At 36.6% G+C, this 22,552-nt stretch overlaps 1 protein-coding gene across 5 annotated transcripts; it reads left to right on the top strand.

Annotated features, from left to right (window-relative positions):
* Nucleotides 1–5,181: 5,181 nt before the first annotated feature.
* LOC106959053 (voltage-dependent calcium channel gamma-6 subunit-like) lies at nucleotides 5,182–17,445 on the top strand. Of its 5 annotated transcripts, none has more exons than XM_015051344.1 (7): nucleotides 5,182–5,306; nucleotides 7,997–8,526; nucleotides 11,089–11,199; nucleotides 11,410–11,518; nucleotides 13,178–13,252; nucleotides 13,739–13,876; nucleotides 13,993–17,445. In XM_015051344.1, exons 2-7 carry the CDS (start codon nucleotides 8,317–8,319, stop codon nucleotides 14,211–14,213), a joined length of 864 nt encoding a protein of 287 aa, XP_014906830.1. In that variant the 5' UTR covers nucleotides 5,182–5,306; nucleotides 7,997–8,316; the 3' UTR covers nucleotides 14,214–17,445. The 5 variants fall into 5 exon arrangements, with proteins under 5 accessions (XP_014906830.1, XP_014906827.1, XP_014906829.1 ...); XM_015051341.1 differs by having other exon boundaries at nucleotides 7,994–8,526; XM_015051343.1 differs by having other exon boundaries at nucleotides 5,184–5,294; nucleotides 7,994–8,526.
* The last annotated feature ends 5,107 nt before the right edge of the window (nucleotides 17,446–22,552 follow it).

Genomic DNA, 22,552 nt, shown 5'->3' with positions numbered 1-22,552 from the left:
AAAAAAAAAGAAAGAAAGAAATTTGACCAAAAGGGCACTTGGGGGCAAGGGCCCCCCCTGCACGTGCCTGGAGGTTTTCCCTTAAATAAAATTTGATTGGTTGATTGATTAACTTTGCTAGAGTAACTTCTTTAAATATCTTTGTATTGCAACATGACTGTGTAATATCAGTAAATAAAGTTGTTCTACGAAGGTTTCAGTGTCTTGATGAAGAACATCCTCCTCTGCATGAGCAGCAGAGGTACAAGGCTCAGCCAGAGGAATCTATTAATGGGGCAACTACTAGTTGTGAACTTCAAAAATCTCACCTACATGGAAGGGAAGTTCCCCTACTGAACTGTCACTCTTAGTTACTAAGCAGAGATCTGTGATTTTGACCCAAAAGACATTATATTAATTCTTGAAAGAGCGAGAACAGCAAACAGACATGCTCAGTGTCTGTTCAGTCTGATCTGTTCTAACTAGACAGGGTCACTGCCTTCTACACTTGGCTTATCAGAAGGTTTCTCACTGTGAGTTTGGGAAACAATATTTCTGACTCAGCATTGTAACTCTTAATTGGGATGACCTAACCTTGAACATCACAGAGCACTCCATCCTTGTCTTTTGTGGTACCTGCAGTACTTCCTGGCATCTGTAGGGTGAAAATACAATAAGCCTCACTGCTGCTGCTAGAGGTACTTAATAATATGCAAATTATTAAAATAAGTTATTTTCTAAAATTCCACTAATAATGGCAATGGATGGACAAAGTTTGCATGTGTAGTGCCTTACAGCCTGTTAGATCTTGAGGCCTCAGTTTGGGCTTAGGTCATACTTCTACACAGACAAGGGGTATGAATGCTTGAACTGCTTAATGACAGTAGAAGCTATATAGACAGAGGGATTTCAGATATGGAAAAAAGGGGGCAGAGTCAACATTTAGTGTAAGAAGCTTCCAGAAACACAAGCTGACTGAAATAAAATCTTCTTTTGTTCAATTTAATCAATTTCAGCTGAGCGCTTCTTGTGAGAAATCTCACAAAGGCATTTTGAAGTTGAAAAACATCATCTTGACAACACATGAAAGAAACCAATACAACCCAAAAATCTCAAATAAACAGAACCTGCAAGACTTCTGATTAAACACTCATCTTTATTCTGTTTTTAAAAACAGTTTGGAAATGACATTGCAATGTTGTGCTATGTTTCTGTGATGGTGTAAATACAGTATGCTGTTTTTGGTCTGCATCTTTGATTGACAACACTGAATAAACTCCTGCCAAATATTGCTGCAGGAGAAAGTAAGAAGTTGCAAACAAATAGGTTATACACAGAACTCCCCTGAAACTGCCAACAGCACACTTTACAAGATTAACAAGAAGTCCAGTTGTCAATTTTTGCTCTACAGTAATGAACATGTACTTGTGCACCAAATTGGCAGCTTCCACATCCAGATGCCCCATTGTGTCGGTGTAATCCCATCACCTCCTGCAGCACACAACGTCAGTGTTCTAACTCCCTGCATTCCTGAGGGATCAGGGCAGCTTAGTTTTACACCCTTCACTCCTCCCTACTTGTATGCCTCCCTTTCACATGGTGCCATCAATTGGTCATGGTCACTATTGCACGAGAGACTGAACAAAACCGGCCACAATTACAATTAAAAGGCTTATTTTAAAATACATTTTTGACCATTTTTTTTTGCTAGTTAGTGCAATGAAATCAATAAAAATATGCAGTTTTTGTCCCAGTTTGAGAACAAGATTGCAGGTGAAAAATGGCAAATTATTTTGTTGTATATTCATGAGTGATTGAGTGTAATATTTAAATTATTCATGCTGCTAGGGTATTAACAATCCAACAATACACCTAAAAAATAATCAGGGATTAAATAAACATAACCTTGTGATGTTCTGCTAAGTCAGTGGGAAGCAAGAACATGCTCTTTAGAAGTATATTCTCTAATTTTTAATCTAATTCTTATAATTCCTAAAGTAACACCATGTGTTGGGACTTGGCTTTAATAATTTTTTCCTACTGTATCAAACCTATTTACAATGCCTATAAAAACTACTCCTGAAGATAAAAGTTATAACCTGATATAGACAGATTTTCATATGTGGTACATTCCTTCCATTTCTTCATTAATTTAGCTGAACTCTAGGGGTTGTACTGGGCTTTAGAGATTTTCTGTACCCATCCCCTGAATTATACTTTTCAATAACTTTATTTCTGACTTGCTTGGAGTGTTCTTTTGTTTCTATACAGTAGTGTTATGCAGGAACACTCATTAACTTGTGAATGGACTTTCCAGACACACTCACTGCACTCAGCTGACCTTCATTCTACTCATTGTGAGACTACCAGCACCAATCAGCTGGACCTGTACTGAAATAGTACAATTTAAATATCTATATGGAATCTATCTATATGGAATCACATAATTAAAGTCATCATTAATCAATTATCATTGATTTGTAGGAATCATTTTTCACCATGACATTGTTTTTATCATTTTGTTTTGTTCAAAAAGCTACATTTTGTTGATTATGTGGAAACAATAAAAAAAAGTGTTAAACATTCAAGGAGGTGAGTACTTTTTATAGGCAAGATAACTGTGACTTCTGTGCACCATCACACACATACTATTGCATATATTATAGGATAATAGCTGCAGTAATTAGAAATGTCAGAATAATCTAACCAAAGACATTAATGCCAAGTGATGAGTCAAATAATAATAATAATAATAATAATAATAATAATAATAATAATAATAAGTAGAAGAAGAATCAGTTCATACCAAAAGGGTATAAAATTTGTAAGAGATCTATGTATTGCACAGTTCTGCATGAGCACGGAATAAATAAAATGTCTGAATAATCTGAGTCATGCAAGAGGATTTATGCAACAGTAAACATTTCAAATATACATATTCAAAACTTTTCACAAACTCGTGTTTATCAGCTTTACAGTGTGATTTGCATTTTATTCCCTTTCTACACCAATGACTGTTCTCCTGTCCACTAAAATAACGCTACTGTAAAGTTTACAGATGGCACTCATCCCTGCTCCCCAGGGATGAGTCCTGGTGGAGCAGCTGGCCAGATGGAGCAGCTGGTCTGGTGGAGCAGTTGGCCAGGTGGAGCAGAGACAACAATCTGGCCCTTAACACACAAAAATCTAAGCAACTGGTTGTGGATTGCAGGAGGCACAAAACTAGCATTCGTTCACTCATCACAGATGTGGATTGTGTGAAGAAGTTCTCAACCTTTCAGTTTGTGGATGTTGAGGTAAAGGACGATCTGACCTTGGGTGTCAACAACATTTCACAATAAAGGCCTGGAGGAGACGTCACTTTCTGAGACTACACAGATTTTTATGTTCCATGCAGCAGAATATGTACTTTAATCTCATTGTTATTAAAATAAGTATAACAATGATGTTTTCCATTGGCAACCCAGTCCCTATCCATCATAAGTACCAAACGGAAGGTAGAAGTTATTTTCACAAAATATCATGACAGTAATAAACAAGCTAATATATTTTCCAATTAATTGTGGACTGAGCACTAAGAATAACTAAAACCCACTCACTTAATAACTTTCCTGCTGTATTTAATGTGTCTGCTCAGGCTTAGAGGGAAGGGAGGCAACTCTTTCTGCATGACTTGCCTCCCTGTCCTTCATTTTTGAGTTATCCTCTTTTCTCACTTTTTCCTTTTTTATCCTTATTTTCTACCCCTCACACTGAGTCCTCTATCTTTGTGTGTCTGACCTTCTTGCATGCACTTGCACCACCTAATCACAATGCCAAGCATATCTGACTGCAGTGTTTTCTTTTCTTCCCAGACAACAGGAGGACAAGACACTCAGAGGCACCCTAAACAGATGGAAGACTTAATAAATCTTTGGACCAAAGAGCAAAGCAAGACCGTTAATGATTTTTTTTTCTATAAATGATCAGCTAATAGCAGTTGTTGGCAACATTTTGGGTTTTTAGTTATCCCCCTGTGCAGTGTAAAATGACAATGAAAAAATGCTTTTTTGCTGACCGTTTTGTTCCAAGAAATGTCAGTGTGCTAGTTCGCAGTAACCAGTCTTGCTCCAGGAAAATGTTAAAATATATGTTTGGAAGTGTTTGATTTGAAAAATTATAGAATTTCAATAGGGTTATATCTTTCTTTTGAACAAGGCCCAAGTAAGCTATAAGTGTAAACATTCTTAATTTTTTCCATTGCAAGAGAAATGTGGTGTTGAAATAATGAGTTTATATAATTGTATCTGACATTTCTTACTGGGAAAAAAAATATGTAGAAAAGATTCGTACCTGGCTATGGACAGAAATCCAGTATAAAGCAACCCTAAACCTGATCATTCTCCAAGTGTATACTTTACAGATCAGCATTCACACATCTTGGTGCCCCTTGTAGCAAACTTGACAGAGTGCTTGTGCCTGCGTCAGCAGGCAGAGGAGTATCAGGTTTTCACTGTCTGGTGCAACTGATTTCTTCACCCTGACACTGGACCATGTGAGCCCACCAACATCCCACCGGCTGTGATACTTGTCTTCGAGGTGTTGACTCTACTATTGCCTCTTCAATCACCAGAATGGTAGTGGGAGCTGCAGACATGAGACCATCAGCCAGGGTTGAGCTGACACAACCCCCTCCCGTTACAGGCTTTTTTCCCTCAGTCGGCTTTATAGTCATTAACAGGTGGGGGGCAAAAATAGCTATGGAGAAGTCACATGCACGCATGTACACACAGTTACAGAGACGGGGTTTGAGTGGGTGCAATCTGATACGATTTCAAGTGTATTTAAAATGGGAAAAAATGGAAAAATCATTCTGCACAACTGTTGCAGTGAGAATAAACAAACGGATTGACTTACAAAAGCTTCAGAGTGGCTGTGTACCTCACACACGCAAACACATTTTAGGCATTTAGTTTTGGGGAAACTGAGTCTTTTAGCTAAAAGAGAGGAATGTGCATACACTTCCTCAAACAAATACCAACATATATTTTCTTCTTGAAACTATATGCAAATGTGCACCAGAAAGTACACTCACGGAACATGGAAATTACCACAGAGCGTGCTTTTTTCAGTGTGTATACGCACACAGTGGCATTTAACTTGTATTATTTTTCAACCCCTCCAGCCCGGCAACCTATCCTGCTTCAGACGTAGCACCAAGCTACTTTGACCTCCACCCCTTTCCCACCCTCTGTCACTCCCTCTCCTCTCCTCGCCTCACCTCGCCCCACCTCGCCCTCCGTCACTCCGAGCAGAACCACACACACAAAAAGCAGGTCAGCAAACAGGTCAGCTACCTCGTTAATGTCATTGTTGTGATATTTGTGAAGTGACGGCGAATATTGTGAGGCACGCTTGCAGCAAGTGTTAAAGTGTGACAAAATAAAAGTAATGGGTTTAACTTTGGCATGGTGGTGTTTTTTTTAGCTTCTCAAATCTGTTTTGTGTGTATGGGAGGGCAGGGCTTGGAGCGAAAAAAGCCGCTGATCATCATTTTCAAATGCTGCCTGCAAATAGTGTTCACGGAGCCTACAGTCTATGAGATGTGGTTCAAAAACCCCATGGAGCTTTTTATGTTTGTGAGATCTTCACGTGGATTTGTTAATGCAGTTTTTGGAGGTTGTTTAAACCTACAGGGAGCTTTTTCTTGGTTTTCCAATTTGTCCTACTGGATGCCTTATAAGGAGCACGATTACCAGCTTTAAGAGGAATGGGGAGAATATTTTATTCTTACATATGCTTAGCCGGTACAAATACTCTTTTCAACACTCTAATGCTCTAAACCACCTGCATCAGTCTATAATAAGCTGCAATGAAAGGTGTGAATACTTTTTGGTGTTGTTGATGACTACTGCTGTGCATTTGTAAACCCAGGGGATGCGTATTTATCACTGTCATTATGATAAAGGAATGCTGGTTGCATTTTTAGCACTAATTAAGAAAGTATGCAATGGTAAATAACTATTGCGAAAATAGAACCGCTCATTTTTGTTTTACATTTGGGAAAAATGACCAGGTTGATTTGAACTCAAATGCCCAGTAAAATGCTTTAAAGAAAGACACAGATTGATTTATTGCAGAGTTTTAAATTCTTTCTATCTTGGTAGCACGATTTGCTCTTATGGTTGTCTTTAGGCTCGACATTAAAAGCATTGTTGAGGCAAAACAAAAATAAGTTTTTTTTTACTTTTAGATTTTCACACAGTTGTTTTGGTTGCAGTTTAGTAGTTTGGTGGAACTCCTGTCTAGATATTCTTCCTTACATATTAATTATTGTACCTGGCAACACTTCACCTTGAGGTGTAACCAGGAGCAAGACTTCAATTCTTGACAGTGGTATGCAAATAGTTTTTGCTTTGTTACATTTTTGTACCATAGTGTAATGAAGGCGGTCTCATGTTTCACTTTGCTAATGTTGGTGTGATGCTAGACATTGAGAAGCTGTAAAAACAGTGAAACAACACTGTAGTTGTACTAGACAGATACAGTATTGTGTAAAACTTTTCAAGCCCCTTCAACTTTCCATATCTTGTCCTGATGCTACTAAATATGTTGATGTTTTTACTGTAATCTTTGTCTTTAGAAGGAACCTAAGTGGTAATCACAGTGTCAGTTAGTCTCAGTATAAATAAACCTGCTCTTTGAAAGCATCAGAGGTTTTTTTCGGTGAACAAACACCATGAAGACCAATCAATACAACTGTGAATAAATATGCAGGGTTAGTTTATTTAACAATATTTAAATCTCATTTTACAAAACTATGTTCAAATCAAAAATGAAAAGTGGCACAACTGTGAATTTAGGCCAGAGTAAGATTGCATTTATCAAACATAGAACCAAGAAAACAACTCCTGTAGTTTTTATGATATTATTGCAAATCACAGATAGTTTGTTTCCTTTTACAATCCTGTGCTACTGAGTTGATCTTTCATATAAAGAAACTAAATAAAACACCCTGAAATATGAGGTTGTGATGTGAAATTTTTTTTGGACAAAAGCAGTGTGATTATTATTTTTGTGATAATTATTTTTGCAAGGTACAGGACACAACTGATAAAAAAAAGCAGGCTTGATTGTTTGCCAAATTCTTCAGGAATGTTACACATTGTGAAAAATGTGCAGTTAAAATAATGTGTTGTTTTTGGTATTGTCACACTTACTTGGAGCTTTCAGAGCACCTCTGAAAACTTGTGCCGTTACAGCTCTTTATGTTGTTAACAAGACAGATGCTGCTGCGTCGGTAAAGGATTGTGGTCTCCCTGGGGGATGTGTTTCGTTCTTCCAAACAACAAAAACGATTGCATGTCAAGTCTGTTGTCACTACATCCGTGTGGAATGCAGCAGCACAGCTGCTTCATTTACAGAACCAGCAAGAAGTGTTCCAGATTCAGCGTATCCATGCAGCAGTTACTCAGAAAGTCTCAGAAAAACAATGTAAAAGCCTTTGACTTGACAATGACTTCTATTTTACAAATGGTTTCAGAATATATAATGAAGGTTATAAGCTGAGAAGCTTTATTTAAAGATTGTTTATATCTATTGTTTTAACTTTACCTCCTAGCACATTGAATCAAACTAAATTTATAGGAATTTGCAACCAAAATTACAATAAAATTACTATAATGCAACTACACACCCATAAAACTTTTTAACTTCACCTTGATGCATTTGAAATACTTTTTAGCATTTTATTGTGTCGACTTTGCACATTTACAAGCAATGTTTTCTTTTTATGTCAGTCTCAATGTAATTTTACAGACAGTATAGTAACCTAACCTTCACTTTAATTAACTTACTTGTTAACATTGAATGTAATCACATTGTAATTTAATCTCAGTATGCTATATTTGTCTTATGGGAGTGGGGGGTTAGTTAAGAATGAGCTAACATTGTTAATATTGATGTTTCTATTTTACCATAATCTTTGACTCTATTTTTACCGTTTTCTTTGCTCTTTTTCCAATCCTGTTTCCAGTAGCCTTTCTGCCTTCTGCACTCCAACGGTACTCAAGTACCAGAAACACTCCTAAAAACTCCCCTGTAGTCTATTTTTGCATTTTTGTATCATGAAGTACCTCAAACTAATCTTTTCTGAACCTTTTGTATTCTAAGACTCAATGTTATGCGTCAGATACATCTGTAGAGAGGGATTCTTACCCCCATTTTTTTATTTCCTGGACAATCACAAATTGAGAGTAAATAATCCATTTCCATTTTTATCCCTAAAAAACTACAAATCAATTCAACCACCCAACGGACTGAGATTTATAGCTGGGACTGCGCTCTGTTTTAAACAAGATGTGGTCAACTTTTTTTCTGACTGACGAGGAGGGCCGCACCGTGGCCCCGGGAACAGCAGCAGCAGGTGGAATGGCTGCACCAGGAGGACCAGCACAAGGCGCAGGGGGCCTGGCCAGTTTGATGGGTGGACGCAGCACCTTTGGTGGGAACAAGAGACGCAGGACAACATCAGCTGGACATGCCATGAGTGAAGCCCAGGAGGGAAAGGTGAGAGGCTTTGGATAGTGTTCATGTATTTTTCTAGTAGTTTGAAATTTTCTTAAATTAAAACAATAATAAATTAAAACAATAATATTGTTTGAAACACCAGCTCTAAACTGTAGTGATAGTGCTTGTAGTACTATATAAGGCCACTGACCAATATGTACCAATACTGTTTGTGTGTTATTGGTTGATTCTTTGCAGTGTCTCAGTAATAAGTTTGAATGGTTTCCGCCCCCCCCCCCCCCTCCCCCAACATTGGCTTTGTGGATAAACACTGTAACGTCACTGTACATTTTATCAAGATCTTTCAAAGATTTATTTTGATTTTGTCTGTTTATGTCTACAACTTCAGGTTTTTTCTTGGTCATAGCAAAATATGCAAAAAATAAATCAATCAATAAATAGAATAAGTTAACAAGTGGATGACCAAAGTAATCAGGCCTAAAAAGCTAAATTATTTACAGCAGAAAAAATGATATGGGTGCTATGTTAGCAAAGTTATCTTTCTTGGACTTGTTAGTAAATTTTCTTTTATCTTTTTGTCAAATCAAGCTATTGTTTTCTGTTTTGTGTAGACAATCAATCATGGAATCAAGCATGTCAAGCAAAACAAAAAATACTTTGAAAGTGATTATGTTCTGCACTTACATTAATTGCAGCTCCTACCAAGACTGCCATGAGGCTTAAGGAAATGAGAATGAAAGCTATCATCAAAGTCAGACTTCAGAATGACGTGGAAAGTCAGATTTGTTTAGTCCAGCTGACCAACCCTAGTTGGTTTTCAATCAATTTCTTACACCCAAAGAAGGCAGTGTGGTCATTTTTGGTTATTCAATTTGCATACTATGAATTACAATCAGGAATATCAATGATTGTCAGAGAGCTGAGCCGTTCAGGCACTAGAAAGGAAGCCATGATTTGGCTACAGTAAGCACCAAACTGATGCTATGTTGTGATATGTGTAGGAGTGAAGGACATGAGGCCTTTTCTAATGTTATTTTCAGTGTAGAAGCATAGAAGTAGCAATGTTTTTTGCCATTTCTTAGCTGGATTGAAAGAGAGTTTTATTCAACAACTGAAGACTATATATATTCCTGAGAATATAAATACATACACCAAAATTGCATTTGTCAAGCATTATTAAATACCCAGAATCAATCAATTTGAAGATAGTGCAATGCTGAAAGTAATGCAAAAGAGGTAGCTCAGATGGTTGGAGAATTTCAATTGTAGCTTGGGTTAGGACTTTGTAGGTAATGAATGAGTCAGTTAAAACTATTCAATGGTTGTCAAGTTGAATATGAAATAATACTGAAGTGACTCTGTGTCAGAACTGATATATCAGTGATGAGCACAATCTGAAGGATAATGAAATAGAAGTCAGCAATGACAACTGAAGTGCTGCCTTTAGCATCCAGATTGTGTTTTTCTTTATTTGTTAAACAAACCTTTTTCAGTGTACAGTATTAATGTTTTACATAACCATTGCCTTATAAACCTGGTTTACTTTTCTCACAGGTAAATGTTAACTTCACATACTACCCTTTTCACATATTCAACCTACACTTGGATAAAGACAACCATGGGAGAGTGTGTCAAACAGGATAAATCAACAGTTTTAAAGCTTCACTGCATGTAGCTCTATATTGACTGGCGTAATAATCAAAATGTACACTGATTTTAACTTAATACCAATCAAAAATAAAATTACAAGACTTACAAAACAAATACAGAATTTAACTTAGCATTGTTTCTACTTTAACCTCAATTCCCACACTTCATGAACAAAGAATACTTTCTCTACCTTTAACGTTGGCTGGACTCACTTTACGCTCATGCTCTGAACTACTTTATGAGTCAACGAGCAACTAGAACTGAATATTATTCAAACAAAAGCAAAATAAAACTCCTAAAACATAGAGTTAGTAAGATATCACGGCATTCTCATGACCTCCCCCCCGCAGAACTTTCCCAGCGCGGGCTAGCATACTGCCAAATTTATCCTCACCTGATAAAACTGGCAACTACTAGCAAAACGGTGCACAAAAACCGTGACACAGTGCTTTATTATGGTCATATAAGTGGTAAATATCTTACAGAGTAGTCTTGGTGTGTAATAAATAATAAAATAATAATAAAATAGAAGTCAGCAATGATGACCGAAGCGATACCTTTAGCATCCAGATTGCGTTCGAGGCAAACCGGAAGTCCGCCCCAAAACCAACCTGGAAGCAACGCCCCCAAACAAAGGTTCCGCTTCGCCACTACTGCTCCCATCCCAACCTCAGGAAAGCATTATAAATGCAGGCAGATTAACATGCTGAACTGCAAACAAAATATAATTAGTTCATTTTGAAAAAAATAAAATAAATTATACATGAAAATATTTCAAAATTATAAAACAACCAAAATAATGTGGTGGCATTTTTAGGTGCACCATATTATGAACATATTGTAAGTGAGATGGCACTTGAAAGATGCCTACAAGAGACGTAAAAAAGAGAGAAAGAATTTCAAGTCATTTATAAATACATAAATTCTGATTTATTGTGTTTTTCTCATAAGATCAAGCTGGCATTTTTTGTGGCCATAGTTGGTGTCGTCCTGACAGTCCTGGGAGTCGGGACAGAGTTCTGGGTGGAACTGGCGCCCCCAAAGAATTTTTATAACAATCAGGTAAAACATCAAACAGCACTTCCATGACTTCTGATTTAAAAGTTAAAAAATAAAGCATGTAACAGGAGGTCAGCATCAGGAAGAGGAAAAACCAAACTGAAATCTATTTATTTATTTATTTTTTATTTTTTTTATTTATTTATTTATTTTTTTTCAAAACAGAGACTGACCCTGCTTTATGTCTTGTGTTGTCTGGTTTTTATTTTACAGACATGCCTGACAGCTCACTATGGTCTGTGGAAGGGGTGCACTAAGACTCTGTGGGTGTCTGATATCGACCCAGAACGTGAGAGCTGTGGACCTGCGGAGCTGCCTGGAGGTGACTTAAAGATATCTGACTACTTGGATGGGTTCATGGGGATATTTTTGATGGCTGCATGTTCTGTTTGAGGAAGTGAGGTTCAGGCAGATGACTGACAGGCCAACTGGCCGACTGTGAAACCCAATGGACAGCTCAGCTTGAGGGAGTGAGTAAGCTTGTCTGAGAGGTCCACCTGACTTTCTGGCCTAGACAAATCACGTCTGGCTCATAGTGTGACAGCGATTTGTCTGAATAGTTTGGATGAGTAACTGGCTGAGTCACTGTAACCATGTCAGGTTGAAATGATCCTCTCTTTCTTCATAACAGGTACAAAAATACATGAGCTTCTGACTAGGCTCTCTTTGCAGTCAACAATTCAAAAATTGTTAACTCTTGTCCCATGAAAATGATGTTTAATGGAGAACATAGGAAACATCAGACAAAACCAACATTCCAACTTAGAAAACAGAACGTTTTGTTAATGGTTTCATTAACTGATATAATGGACATACTGATTTCTGTAAAGTTTCTATATTTTTTTTTCCTTCAAGTTTTTTATATAATATATGTTAAAATCACAATTTAGTTATGCAATCGCACACAATTATTTTTTTATTTCTCCCAAATAAATCAGTGTTAACTAATTTTACTATCTCACAGCTTTATATTGTCTTACTTTTTCATTATGTAGTTACTCTGATCCAAATCACTTTAAAGGTTTCTGTTTTATATTTTACCCAGAAGATTATTAGGGATGCACTAAACAGTAAATCCGTTTTCCATGACCCATTGAATATCATTCAAAAGGTAACTCATTTCAGTAACTAAATTCACAAAGTGAAGCACATTATATAGAATATTTACACATGGACATGGTTTTCAAACCCTTTCTTTCTGTTAATTGGGGCAATTTTCCATCTCCAGGTAATAAAATATGAGATTATATATATTATTGTTATAATATTACATCAGACCAATAAAAAACTTCATGAAAAGTACCTTTTTTCTACTTTTTAATTAAATAAGCTAACTACAATTGTCCCACTTTGGTAGAAAACAGATTTTTAAATTATTATTGATCCAAAACCATAATAAGTATGAACATAGGTAAAAGATGTAATTATTATCTTCACTACAAGTTGTACCTTCATCTTACTTGATGTCGGGATTTGAATTTTCCCAACCGTGGAGCAGACACTGGAACTCTGATGGCTGATGAGATATGAAAAACGCACAGCAGAACACTTTGAGGACGAGGCTTTCATCAGACTAATTAAGAGTGATGTGTGTGTGTGTGTGTGTGTGTGTGTGTGTGTGTGTGTGTGTGTGTGTGTGTGTGTTTGCTTAGTGCGAGGGAACAGATAGAGGTGTCAGAATCAATTTGACTGCCAAACACTAATTGTTGTAACACATCATCTGAACAGCAGAATACAAATTGTACAGGAAGCTTTAGGTTGTCACCTTGAGCTTGTCATTGACGCTCATGGCTGATTATGGTTGATGGAGAACAATTAAAATCAAATTGTACAGGGGTGGGATGTGAGAGAAGATGTGAGATGTGGCTCCTTGAATTTCAATAAGATGTTGATCAAGATTGCCTGCCGCCAATGCTTGTTACCTGGCAGAGTCTGTGTCCATGTCAGTTACAGTAAGCTGTTCTTCCTTTTACTGCTGCAGAATCCAACTGCACCTACTTCAAATTTTTCACCACGGGGGAAAATACTGTCATGTTTCAGAAGACAACACACAAAAGTGAGTCACATAATGTCCCACCTCATCTACCCACATCCTACTTTTTCATTGTTTTTTTCCCACATACCTCTAAATACCTGCTTTTTTTTTTACCTTTGACCCTCCTCTTTTGCTACTATTGTCTTCTTCTCCATCATCTCTGTTCCCCTCTTTATCGCTCTGTTTTTTATGTGCTTTCCTTCACCTCTTCGCCTCACTCTTTCAGGTTGACTATTGTCTGCACTCTGAGTGCTTAATATGTATTCCACCCACACTGTTTGAGTGTCTCTGCGCTGCTGTCTAACCTCTCATTTTCTCTGGCAGTTTCATAATGTATTAAGATTACACAGTGCCATAGACTGAATAAAGAAAGACAGACGTACATATAAATCACATTGGTGCCTCATCCCTCTTGCTCTGTTGGCCTCCATGTAGTAATTTTGATAAATATAGTAGGGATAGCTGATTTGTTATGCTTTAATGGTGTATTCCTCTTCCTGTGATCAGATTTGAATGTGGCTGCAGCAATGTTGGCCCTTTTCAGCCTTTTCCTGATGGTGATGGGAGCCATCTGCATCACCATGGCTCTCAGTAAGGAGATTCTCTTCTTTCTGAAGCCAGCATCCATATGTTTTATCCTGTCAGGTCAGTAAAGGTAGCCACAGACTAGTAGAGTTTATATGAATTATTAAACTAAATGTTATTTTTTTTAGAAAATAAGCTTTTTTCTCATATCCTGTTCTGGTCTTTCCCTCCTACAGGAGTTATGGTGCTCATAGCTCTGTTGGTTTTCCACCAGTCTGTCCTATCTTTCTTGGCCAGTGACCACACGGTTCCTCTCCACCATGAGCTCTCCTGGTCCGTGTCGTGTATCGGCTGTGCAGGCGCTGTTCTCATTGTGGGTGGAATCCTCTTCCTGCTGCTGGCGCTGCCCTGTAGCCCGTGGCAGAGGTGTCTCCCTCATAAGGAAGGCAGCAGCTAGTGGCTTTTAGGTGAAGATTTCTGCACTTTACCTGCTGAAAGGAAGGAGGAGTGGAAAGGTGAGGATGTTTCCCTCACACATCCAAGCAAAAAGATCACTTTCTCTGTTTACCACAGAATTGAAACAGTAGAAACTTTTTAGATATTTAGTATTTAGGAAAAAATAGCAAGGACTATTTTCATTTTAAAAGATGAATTTGAGTTAAGGTCACAAATATCTAGGGGATGCATCAAACACCTCCTGGCTGATACTGATATTCAATCTTTTGAGGTCTGACCTGCTGATTCAAACACTCTTAGTAATACAAACTAATTTGTGTAAACTCTGTTTCATCAGTTAACTTTCTAGTGAGACTTTTAGGTCAATCAAATTCATTTTAAATATTTGTTTACAAACTATCATGTTAATATTTTGTTGCTTAATATATGTTTAATACCTTTACCTTTACAAACTCTCCTAAAAGACAAATTCGAAATTCTGTGTACATTATGTCTTCTAAATACAGAGCAGAGTATTGCTAAGTCTGACGAATGCAAACAAAGTACAACTATTTGCTTGCATTTTGTTTTTATTATCTATGGCTGCAGCAAAACCCTTAATAGGTTGCCACATAAGTTGGTAGCAAAAAACATTGGAAAATAATTTGTGATGAGAATCAGAATAGACTGGAATGACATGCAAAACTGCCGCATCATTACGACAGCTGTCAACAATGACACAATGGCTCCAGTCAAACAAGTTAGCCCCGCCATGCCTGCGCATGAAACATGATCTCAGGGATATTACAACAACAAACAAACAAACATTTAAAGGGCAGCTAACAATTAATTTCTGCACAGATCACTAAATTAGGCCCTACACACTGTTTACTGTGTGGAGTACTTACTGTATTGCTTCTGTATTAACATGCTGCATAGCTAGTTGAGGTAATAGCAACACAATGTGGCATATATGAGTAGCAAACATGTTAAGAAAACAATCAAATAACAAACTTTAAGTAAAAATATACATGGTCTTGCACCAGGTTGAGTTCTCAAGATGACTGTTTAATTGTAAAGTTACTGGAAAAGAAATATACATCTTGCCAGTTGTTTGAATTTTATCTAAAATAACTTAGAGCTGTAATTGGAGGCAAATGAATTGTTGTATTCCTCATCATTAAATTTATATTCATAACTACATCATTTGGAATAAGATTATGTCAGTCAAGCAGATCCTTTGCTATTTGGATAAATAGCATATTAATTTTCAGTACAGGATAGAATATAAATATAGTGACCTTTCTGACTAGATTTGTGTGGGAAACATGTGAATATTGTCTTATAAACCTACAAAGTTTGGAGGAAATGCACTGTTGCATTTGTTACTTACCAATAAATGGCATCTGGAAATTTGACAATCTGTTAGGCTTATGTTTCTGATTATATATTTCAATAAAAAATAAGGCAAACTTAAATTCACAGTAATTCCAGTCACTGGTTTTAAGGTTGTTAAATTCCTCAAAGTTTTACATAAAATGGTTGTATTCAACTACAATGTTTTTTTTCTCCTAAATATGCCAATATTGAAAATGTGTTATATGAAAATATTTGGCTTTGCCAGCTGTATTGATTTGACTGCATTCTTTTGAACTTTTCTGTTTTTCTTCTTGTTTCTGGTCTTCACACTTGACAAATCCTGATAAATGACAACATCAATATGAACAAAAACTTTCCTTATGAAACAAACAGTACATTGACCTCCAAACTGAGAACCTCAGTTAGAAAACATTTTTTGTTTTGTTTTGTTTGTACTTCCTAACTTTTGCTGTGTTACCTTTTGTTTTTGTACATTTGATGTTAGGTTGATTATTATAAGAGCAAAGATCATCAATGACTATAAAACTACTGACAGGTGACTGTAACATTGATCATCCACAATGTTGATACTCTTCCTACATGTCTTACTTAAACACAGCTATTGTACATAAAAGAATTACAGTGCTGCCTGTCAAAGCAAATCAGTTAATTTCTAGGAATCTAATAAACACAATACATTCAGCACAATGTCCACATCTTGCACTGGGATAAACATTTCATTTAGACAATGCTTTGAAAAATATTTTAATGTTTTGGCGTTTATAACCCCCTTATGCTGAATATAGTTACACTGTTCACATTTGTATGCCTTGAATACTAGTTTGCAGTCTTTTGATTTTTTGTCATAGAATCCTGTTGTCACAGTGCAGTGGATATAATCAAAGCAAAGAAAACATTAGTAAAAATATTAGCCCTCCTTCTCATTCAAAGGAAGATCCAAATGTGTTCTTTTAATACTTTATGTGACTAACCAAACAGATATTGAGTCAAAGAAGATACCACAGTATTTGAAGCCCTCCATACCAAAGTAATGTCACTGTCGGTTCTCAATAATGTTGTACAATGGATACTACTAAATACTACACCAGGTTCAGGGTTTCCTTTAGATTTGCATGAGGCCTTAGTAAAAATCATTTAAACTTATACTTTCTTCTTTTATAATTTCAAGATGTAAACTTTTTAGTTTTTGACTTAGATGTAGATACTTTTACATTTTGAAGTAATGAACTAGCAGGGAATGCTCGCCTTGGTGTTCAAGTATATTAAGCCTCATCTGTAAATACTAAAACAGAAAAGAAGAATCCAAAATGTGTGTGTTTCTGGCTGTTGTACCAAACCCATACATAGCACTGGCATCAAAACCAAGGAATATACCAGACTCACTGTGTTCTATTTAGTTGTTAGGATATTTGGTTTCCTATCTGACTTACTCCATTGTGTCCTGCTGTTGTTCCACCTTATGACATTTTCCTAGTTTGCAACTGCTTAGCTGTTTGAGTTATCCCAGTTGTATTTTCATCAACCAGGGTTTGACAATTTGTACTGCTATAGTGATGCTTGATATCTGTCTGATAGTTTTCTATTAGTCAAATTATGCACTGTATGTTAACCATAAGAACAAGTACATTCATTTTCAAATGAAGAGTTGGATAAATACAATAGAAAACATTGTTAGATGGTGAAAATGTGGAAGCTGTGAGATGTTACCATGTTTTTTTTTTTATTTAAGCTTTTTTGTTTTCTGATGATTTATGTTAGCACTCATAATTCTCAATGCCTGGATAGAGCGTGCAAAATCTCTGCACCTTTTTTGATCTGAATCAATTGAGTATGAATGAGTTCATTTTATTATTAAACATGACATGAATAATTAATATCGTCCTCTCTCAAGTTCCATTTCTCTCCTATTTTGCACTCGCCACACGTTCTCCTCTTACAGTTACTGCCTCCTCTGTCCCTGCTTTTATGACCAATCCTACTTTACACCTCATAATATAAATGACTGGGGTAACAGCTGCATGCTGTGCTTTTGACGTCTTGTTTTGGGCATCTGTTGCTTGTGCATTTTATGTAGTAAAGGACTATGTAATTGTATTTAGCATAGTATTTATTGCCAAATTATTTTGTAGACGTAGAAACTCAAACTCAGCCCTTTGACAGAAAGAATAAAAATACAGATTTTAGTCATAAATGTAAACTTGTGTATATATGCTATATAAGCTCTTAAAGTGTTTGATTAGCTGCAATTGAATTGTTTGGATGCACATAAGAAATAAAAAGGTATTTGCATTACGACAGTTTTGGTGAAAGCTAAGGACCATGAGTGAATGCAAAAGCTAGTTAGTTAAAAAGGTTAGTTAAAAAGTATATTTTTAACTAACCTGTGGACCCGGACCCATTTGTTGTAAACAACCACATTCTCTCTGTAGCATACTACAAATGCCAGCAGCAAGTATTTGTGTCATTTCAAAGGTGAAATGACACACAACAAAGGTTCCAGGCTAAATTTGAACTCGGATGTTTCAGTAGCATACTGCAATATGACACCTGCATGTTTGGGCAGGCCTGGACGCAGGTTTGACTGTGTTATTTATTTCCTTATATGCTCTATAGTTTTAGTGAATAAAACATCACAGAATACTTATTTTCTTTTTCTAACAAATAGTTATAATTGGGAAACTTTGAGACGTGATTATTAGCTTCTAAATAAGGTAATTGTTATCTGGTTAGACCTAATAAGATTTATTGATTATATATATAACAAAGTGAATAGAATAGAATAGAATAGAATAGAATAGAATAGAATAGAATTATTTGGCTGAGATTTGCTTTTTGTTGATCACTTGTTGATCATTTGGCTCTTCTTTTACTGCTCACAGCTCATCTTTGTCACCATGTTGACCTCTTTCCAGGCTCACATCTCTCAGAACTCTCTCCCACGCTGTTTGGCTAAGAACGCCTGCTAAATATAGACCATAGCTAATAGGACTGACGTAACAAGAGAAACACAAACCTGGAGAAAAGCTGAGCCTACAAACATACTCAAATTTACTTGCTGAAATACGCTCACGTTGCCCTCTTGCTCTTGCTTCCATACCGTTTTATCAGCTTATGTGCATCACAAAGAACAAATATAAAGATGTACACAGCCTGAACGTGCTCAATGCTGAATGCCTTATATCATGCAGCTCAATCGTCACCAGATCTGCTTTACTACCCTACAAAGAATCAGATTATGCATCTTCAGGATAAAAGAAGATGTCATAAACTTAATTGAGCCTGTATCCGTTGCAGTAAAAATGTACGTGTATTGGAGTCAGCAGTCTATCATAGACCCTGCTCTTTCTCATACTCCCCCACCCCTAGCAGCGCGATATTCCCTCTGGCACATGTTCTGGAATAACAAGACACAGTTAACTTGTTAATTACAAAAAAGACAACCAAACTCTGAAGCACAACCTGTTTAATGACACTTTGCATATTGGCACCTAATATTTTACAATCACACACTGGAAAAACTGAAACAATGCCAATGTTAAGAGTAAAATAAACATAATCAGCATTCCTGTTGGGTAGTGTAAAGACCCCTCAGTCTTTACACTTCTATGTGTCACTTTTAAGTCTCACTGTTTTATATGCATGATTGTGTAGATGTTGTCAACATTATGTTGTTGTTTTAAATGACTGTTACTTCAATTTTTACTAGTTTTAAGATGTACTGTTTAAAAGCCCATCTAGAGTTAAGTGCTGTAAATTAGCCGTTGCTATAAGTAGTATGACGCAAAAATGGAACTTCTGTTCTGTTCAGTTTGTCTGTGTCGATGTGTCTGTCCCTATTAAATACACTTAAATAAATAAATAAATGAGTCGTGGGGGTTAGCTTTCAGTCTTAGCTTGTTTTTGATTGTTATTTTGTCAAGGTTAGATTTAAGCTGCAGTGCTTTGAAAGTTATAAAAATTCTTCCCATTATTTCTGGAGTGAACACCGAAGACAAAAATAATGAGACTACTAGTAAAACTCAGACATCATAAATAAGTAATAACTGAGCAAAGACTTTATGATCAAGGTTAAGAAAGGAGACACTGAAAACCTTTTTTATTTAATTTTATTGTTTTCTTACATGCTTACCAGCAGGTTTTTATGAATGCTTTACATATTCTATTCTCAGCATGTGTTTGATAAAGGTCATAAAGTTCCACCTGCTTATATTCGTTGAATATCACTGGCTTCTATTTAATTTAATTTATTAAGGACTCAATGGAAATGTGATGATAATTTAAAGGTGAAAAATATAGTGTGCATAAACTACAGTGCTATTTTGAGATCAAACTTCCTTTAAGATAATAGCTTATTTTGCCAACCTGCTGTTATAGCATCATCCTGCAGGAAACTAAATGAGGACAGAAAAGTTTTCTGCTGATAGTAAGATAATACTCTCTTCCAACTTTTTAACAGAATCTTACTTTAAAAGTCCTAAACTATACTGTTAAAAATACCACTAGAAATAGTAAATTGAGTAAATTATTTACAGCACTTTTCCAGTCATAATGATCGCTTCACACTAGAACGGCATTCACCCAATTACACTTATAACTTTGTGCACCAATTCACAGTTCAGTAAGCAACTTCAGATCCAGAGCCTGGCCAGGGGAGTATCAACATGTTACAGGAGCACACAGATATCAAGCTCACAACTGGACTGCAAGACGACTTTTCTTTCCATTCCTTCTACTAAGCCACATTTAGCTCCATGTAATTTTGTGAGTAACATTACAGTGTAGATTGCAAACCTCACAAGACATATACTGTGAATGGTTAGGTTGCCATCGGAATTCCATAATTCACCTGGGTTCCCACTGATGGATCTAACTCATTGCAAGTGAAGAAGGATTTGAGGTCAAGTGTAAAACAGACATGAAATGTTCAGTGACAAATTCAATCAAATGTCTTTCCTGTCTGCATGGGCCCAAAGCTGTTATCAATAACTGCAGGCATGAGCTCCTCACCACCACAGACTATAAAAAGACAAGACATGCAGACCGCAGGCCTCAAACAGAATGACGTGAGGAAATTAAAATGTGAAGTGTCTTCTCAGGTGGCAGAGTCCAGTTAACTCATAGGCTGACACAAGGCTATATCTAAAATTGACTCTTACTATATGCATGACAACATTGTTGCAAGGTGCCACATGGGAGAGCTTAACTGTAGACGGACTAAGTCGTTAGCATGTATTGGGCTTTGTTTAATTTGGGACACAGACTACCGAATGGAAGCTCTTACCAGCCAAAGAACCGTGGGAAATAGACTCCAGGAAACACACATTTTATGTTCTTAAAATCAAACTAATCTTTTGTATTGTCCAGAAGCCTCTTCCACCCTTAAACTCCAGGCCAGAACACTGAGCTAACTTTCCAGGTGATGTATTGTGGAAGAAGTTTCATACATACGAAATGAAAATAAATTGTGGAAGCCTAGCACCCTGTGGTGCTCCTTTGCTGTTGACCACCTAGTTTGACGCACAATCCTTCAGCTTCTAAATCTGCCTGTCAGGCAATCATTGATGCAGGTAATTGTTGAGGCCTCCACTTGTGTCTTCTGGAGTTTCTGACTAAGCAAATCAGGCTGAATTGGGTTAAATCCACTGGAGAAATCCAAGAACATTCTCATCACAGTGCTGCCTGCTTTGTCTAGATGATGAGTTTGTTGAACCTGGTGTATTGTTTCTTTAACTCCAAATCCACAGAGATAAGGAACCTGCCAGGGATCCTGATATTAGTTTGTTTACTTACTTTGGGGAAACAGGAGTTTCTGCAGGAACTTCATGATATAAGATGTCAGGGCAACATGACTACAGTCATTGATGACTGATGGTTGAGTCATGGCATGTCACCACCAATGGTTCTAAACTTCCCAGTTCTTGGCAGATTGAATCATCCATCACTGATCTGCATGTGAACCAAATCACATCCAAATCGAACTATTCATTCTGGGTGGTTTTCTCCAATTAGTTTGATAAAAGCTGACATAACTGTGTGTTTGAAGAAGTTTGATGAAATGATCTGAAGAAGTGCACCTTCTCACTCTGTATTAGAATTTGCAAATGCAAGATGAATAAACATAAAGTTGGCAATGATTTTAGTTCTATTGTATTATTACACAGTACTGTATACAACAAACGCTCCATGAAAGAGTAGATGTAATCAGATCCTCAGTGCCAAATATTGTGGTAGTCAGATGCAAGCTATAAAAATGAGAGTGTGTTGAATCAGTGCTTAGCTGTTGCTTATTGGGGGGGTGAGTAATGGGAGTTTAATAAAGCAAAACAAAGTTGTGCTTGTTCCTGCTGCACAAAGAGAAAGATGATAATGGAAACCAGCCAATTAAAACCTTTAACATCAAATCTATTGCTATTCAACCCATCACACACCTGTGTCCAGTGTTCATGTCTGCAGATACATTGTAGGGATTAAAATATATTTGGTTTGAATTGGGCTGTCAAAGGTAAGCAGATGGGTTATCATCTTAACATTGTTCTTAAATTATATATATAATTTCAGTTGTACTTGTTTCCATGCTTTCCTGTTTATTTTTCTACCTGGACAGCTGAACATTACTAGAACCATTTACTGTAAATAATCCACTGGACATAAGAAATTATACATAGAGAACTTTATTGAATATATCTATATATTTATATTTTGTATATACTTGTATTTTTTTATCTTTTCCAGAGAGAATCTGTATATTTTATTGCTTCCCTTTATCATTAGTGTTCCTTTCTTGAATCCATCTCAGTTTTCTCTCTGAAGAGTTTCAAGTTGGGCTCGTGTCAGTAGCCAAAGTGCTGGGAAAGGAACTTGGTTTTCACATTGGCCTCAGAATGGCTTTAACATTGGTACATAACCATAAAATAAAATAAAACAATGTCTAGCAGACAAAGTTATTACAAACACGTCACAAAACATATGTAAGCTTAGGAC

This window comes from Poecilia latipinna, unplaced genomic scaffold, assembly GCF_001443285.1.
Source record: "Poecilia latipinna isolate Pla-1442-1.1 unplaced genomic scaffold, P_latipinna-1.0 Scaffold1041, whole genome shotgun sequence".
NCBI classification, from domain to species: Eukaryota; Metazoa; Chordata; class Actinopteri; order Cyprinodontiformes; family Poeciliidae; genus Poecilia; species Poecilia latipinna.
The sequence above is the reverse complement of the archived record's forward strand: the minus strand, read 5'-3'. Positions and strand labels throughout refer to the sequence as shown.

What these genes read in the sequence shown, in the direction of transcription:
- LOC106959053 (XM_015051344.1), top strand. Translation starts at nt 8,317, where the DNA reads ATGTGGTCAACTTTTTTTCTGACTGACGAGGAGGGCCGCACCGTGGCC. An exon ending in ACCTGCGGAGCTGCCTGGAG is followed by an intron (nt 11,519 to 13,177) that starts GTGACTTAAAGA and finishes TTACTGCTGCAG; the next exon opens with AATCCAACTGCACCTACTTC. An exon ending in TCAGAAGACAACACACAAAA is followed by an intron (nt 13,253 to 13,738) that starts GTGAGTCACATA and finishes TCCTGTGATCAG; the next exon opens with ATTTGAATGTGGCTGCAGCA.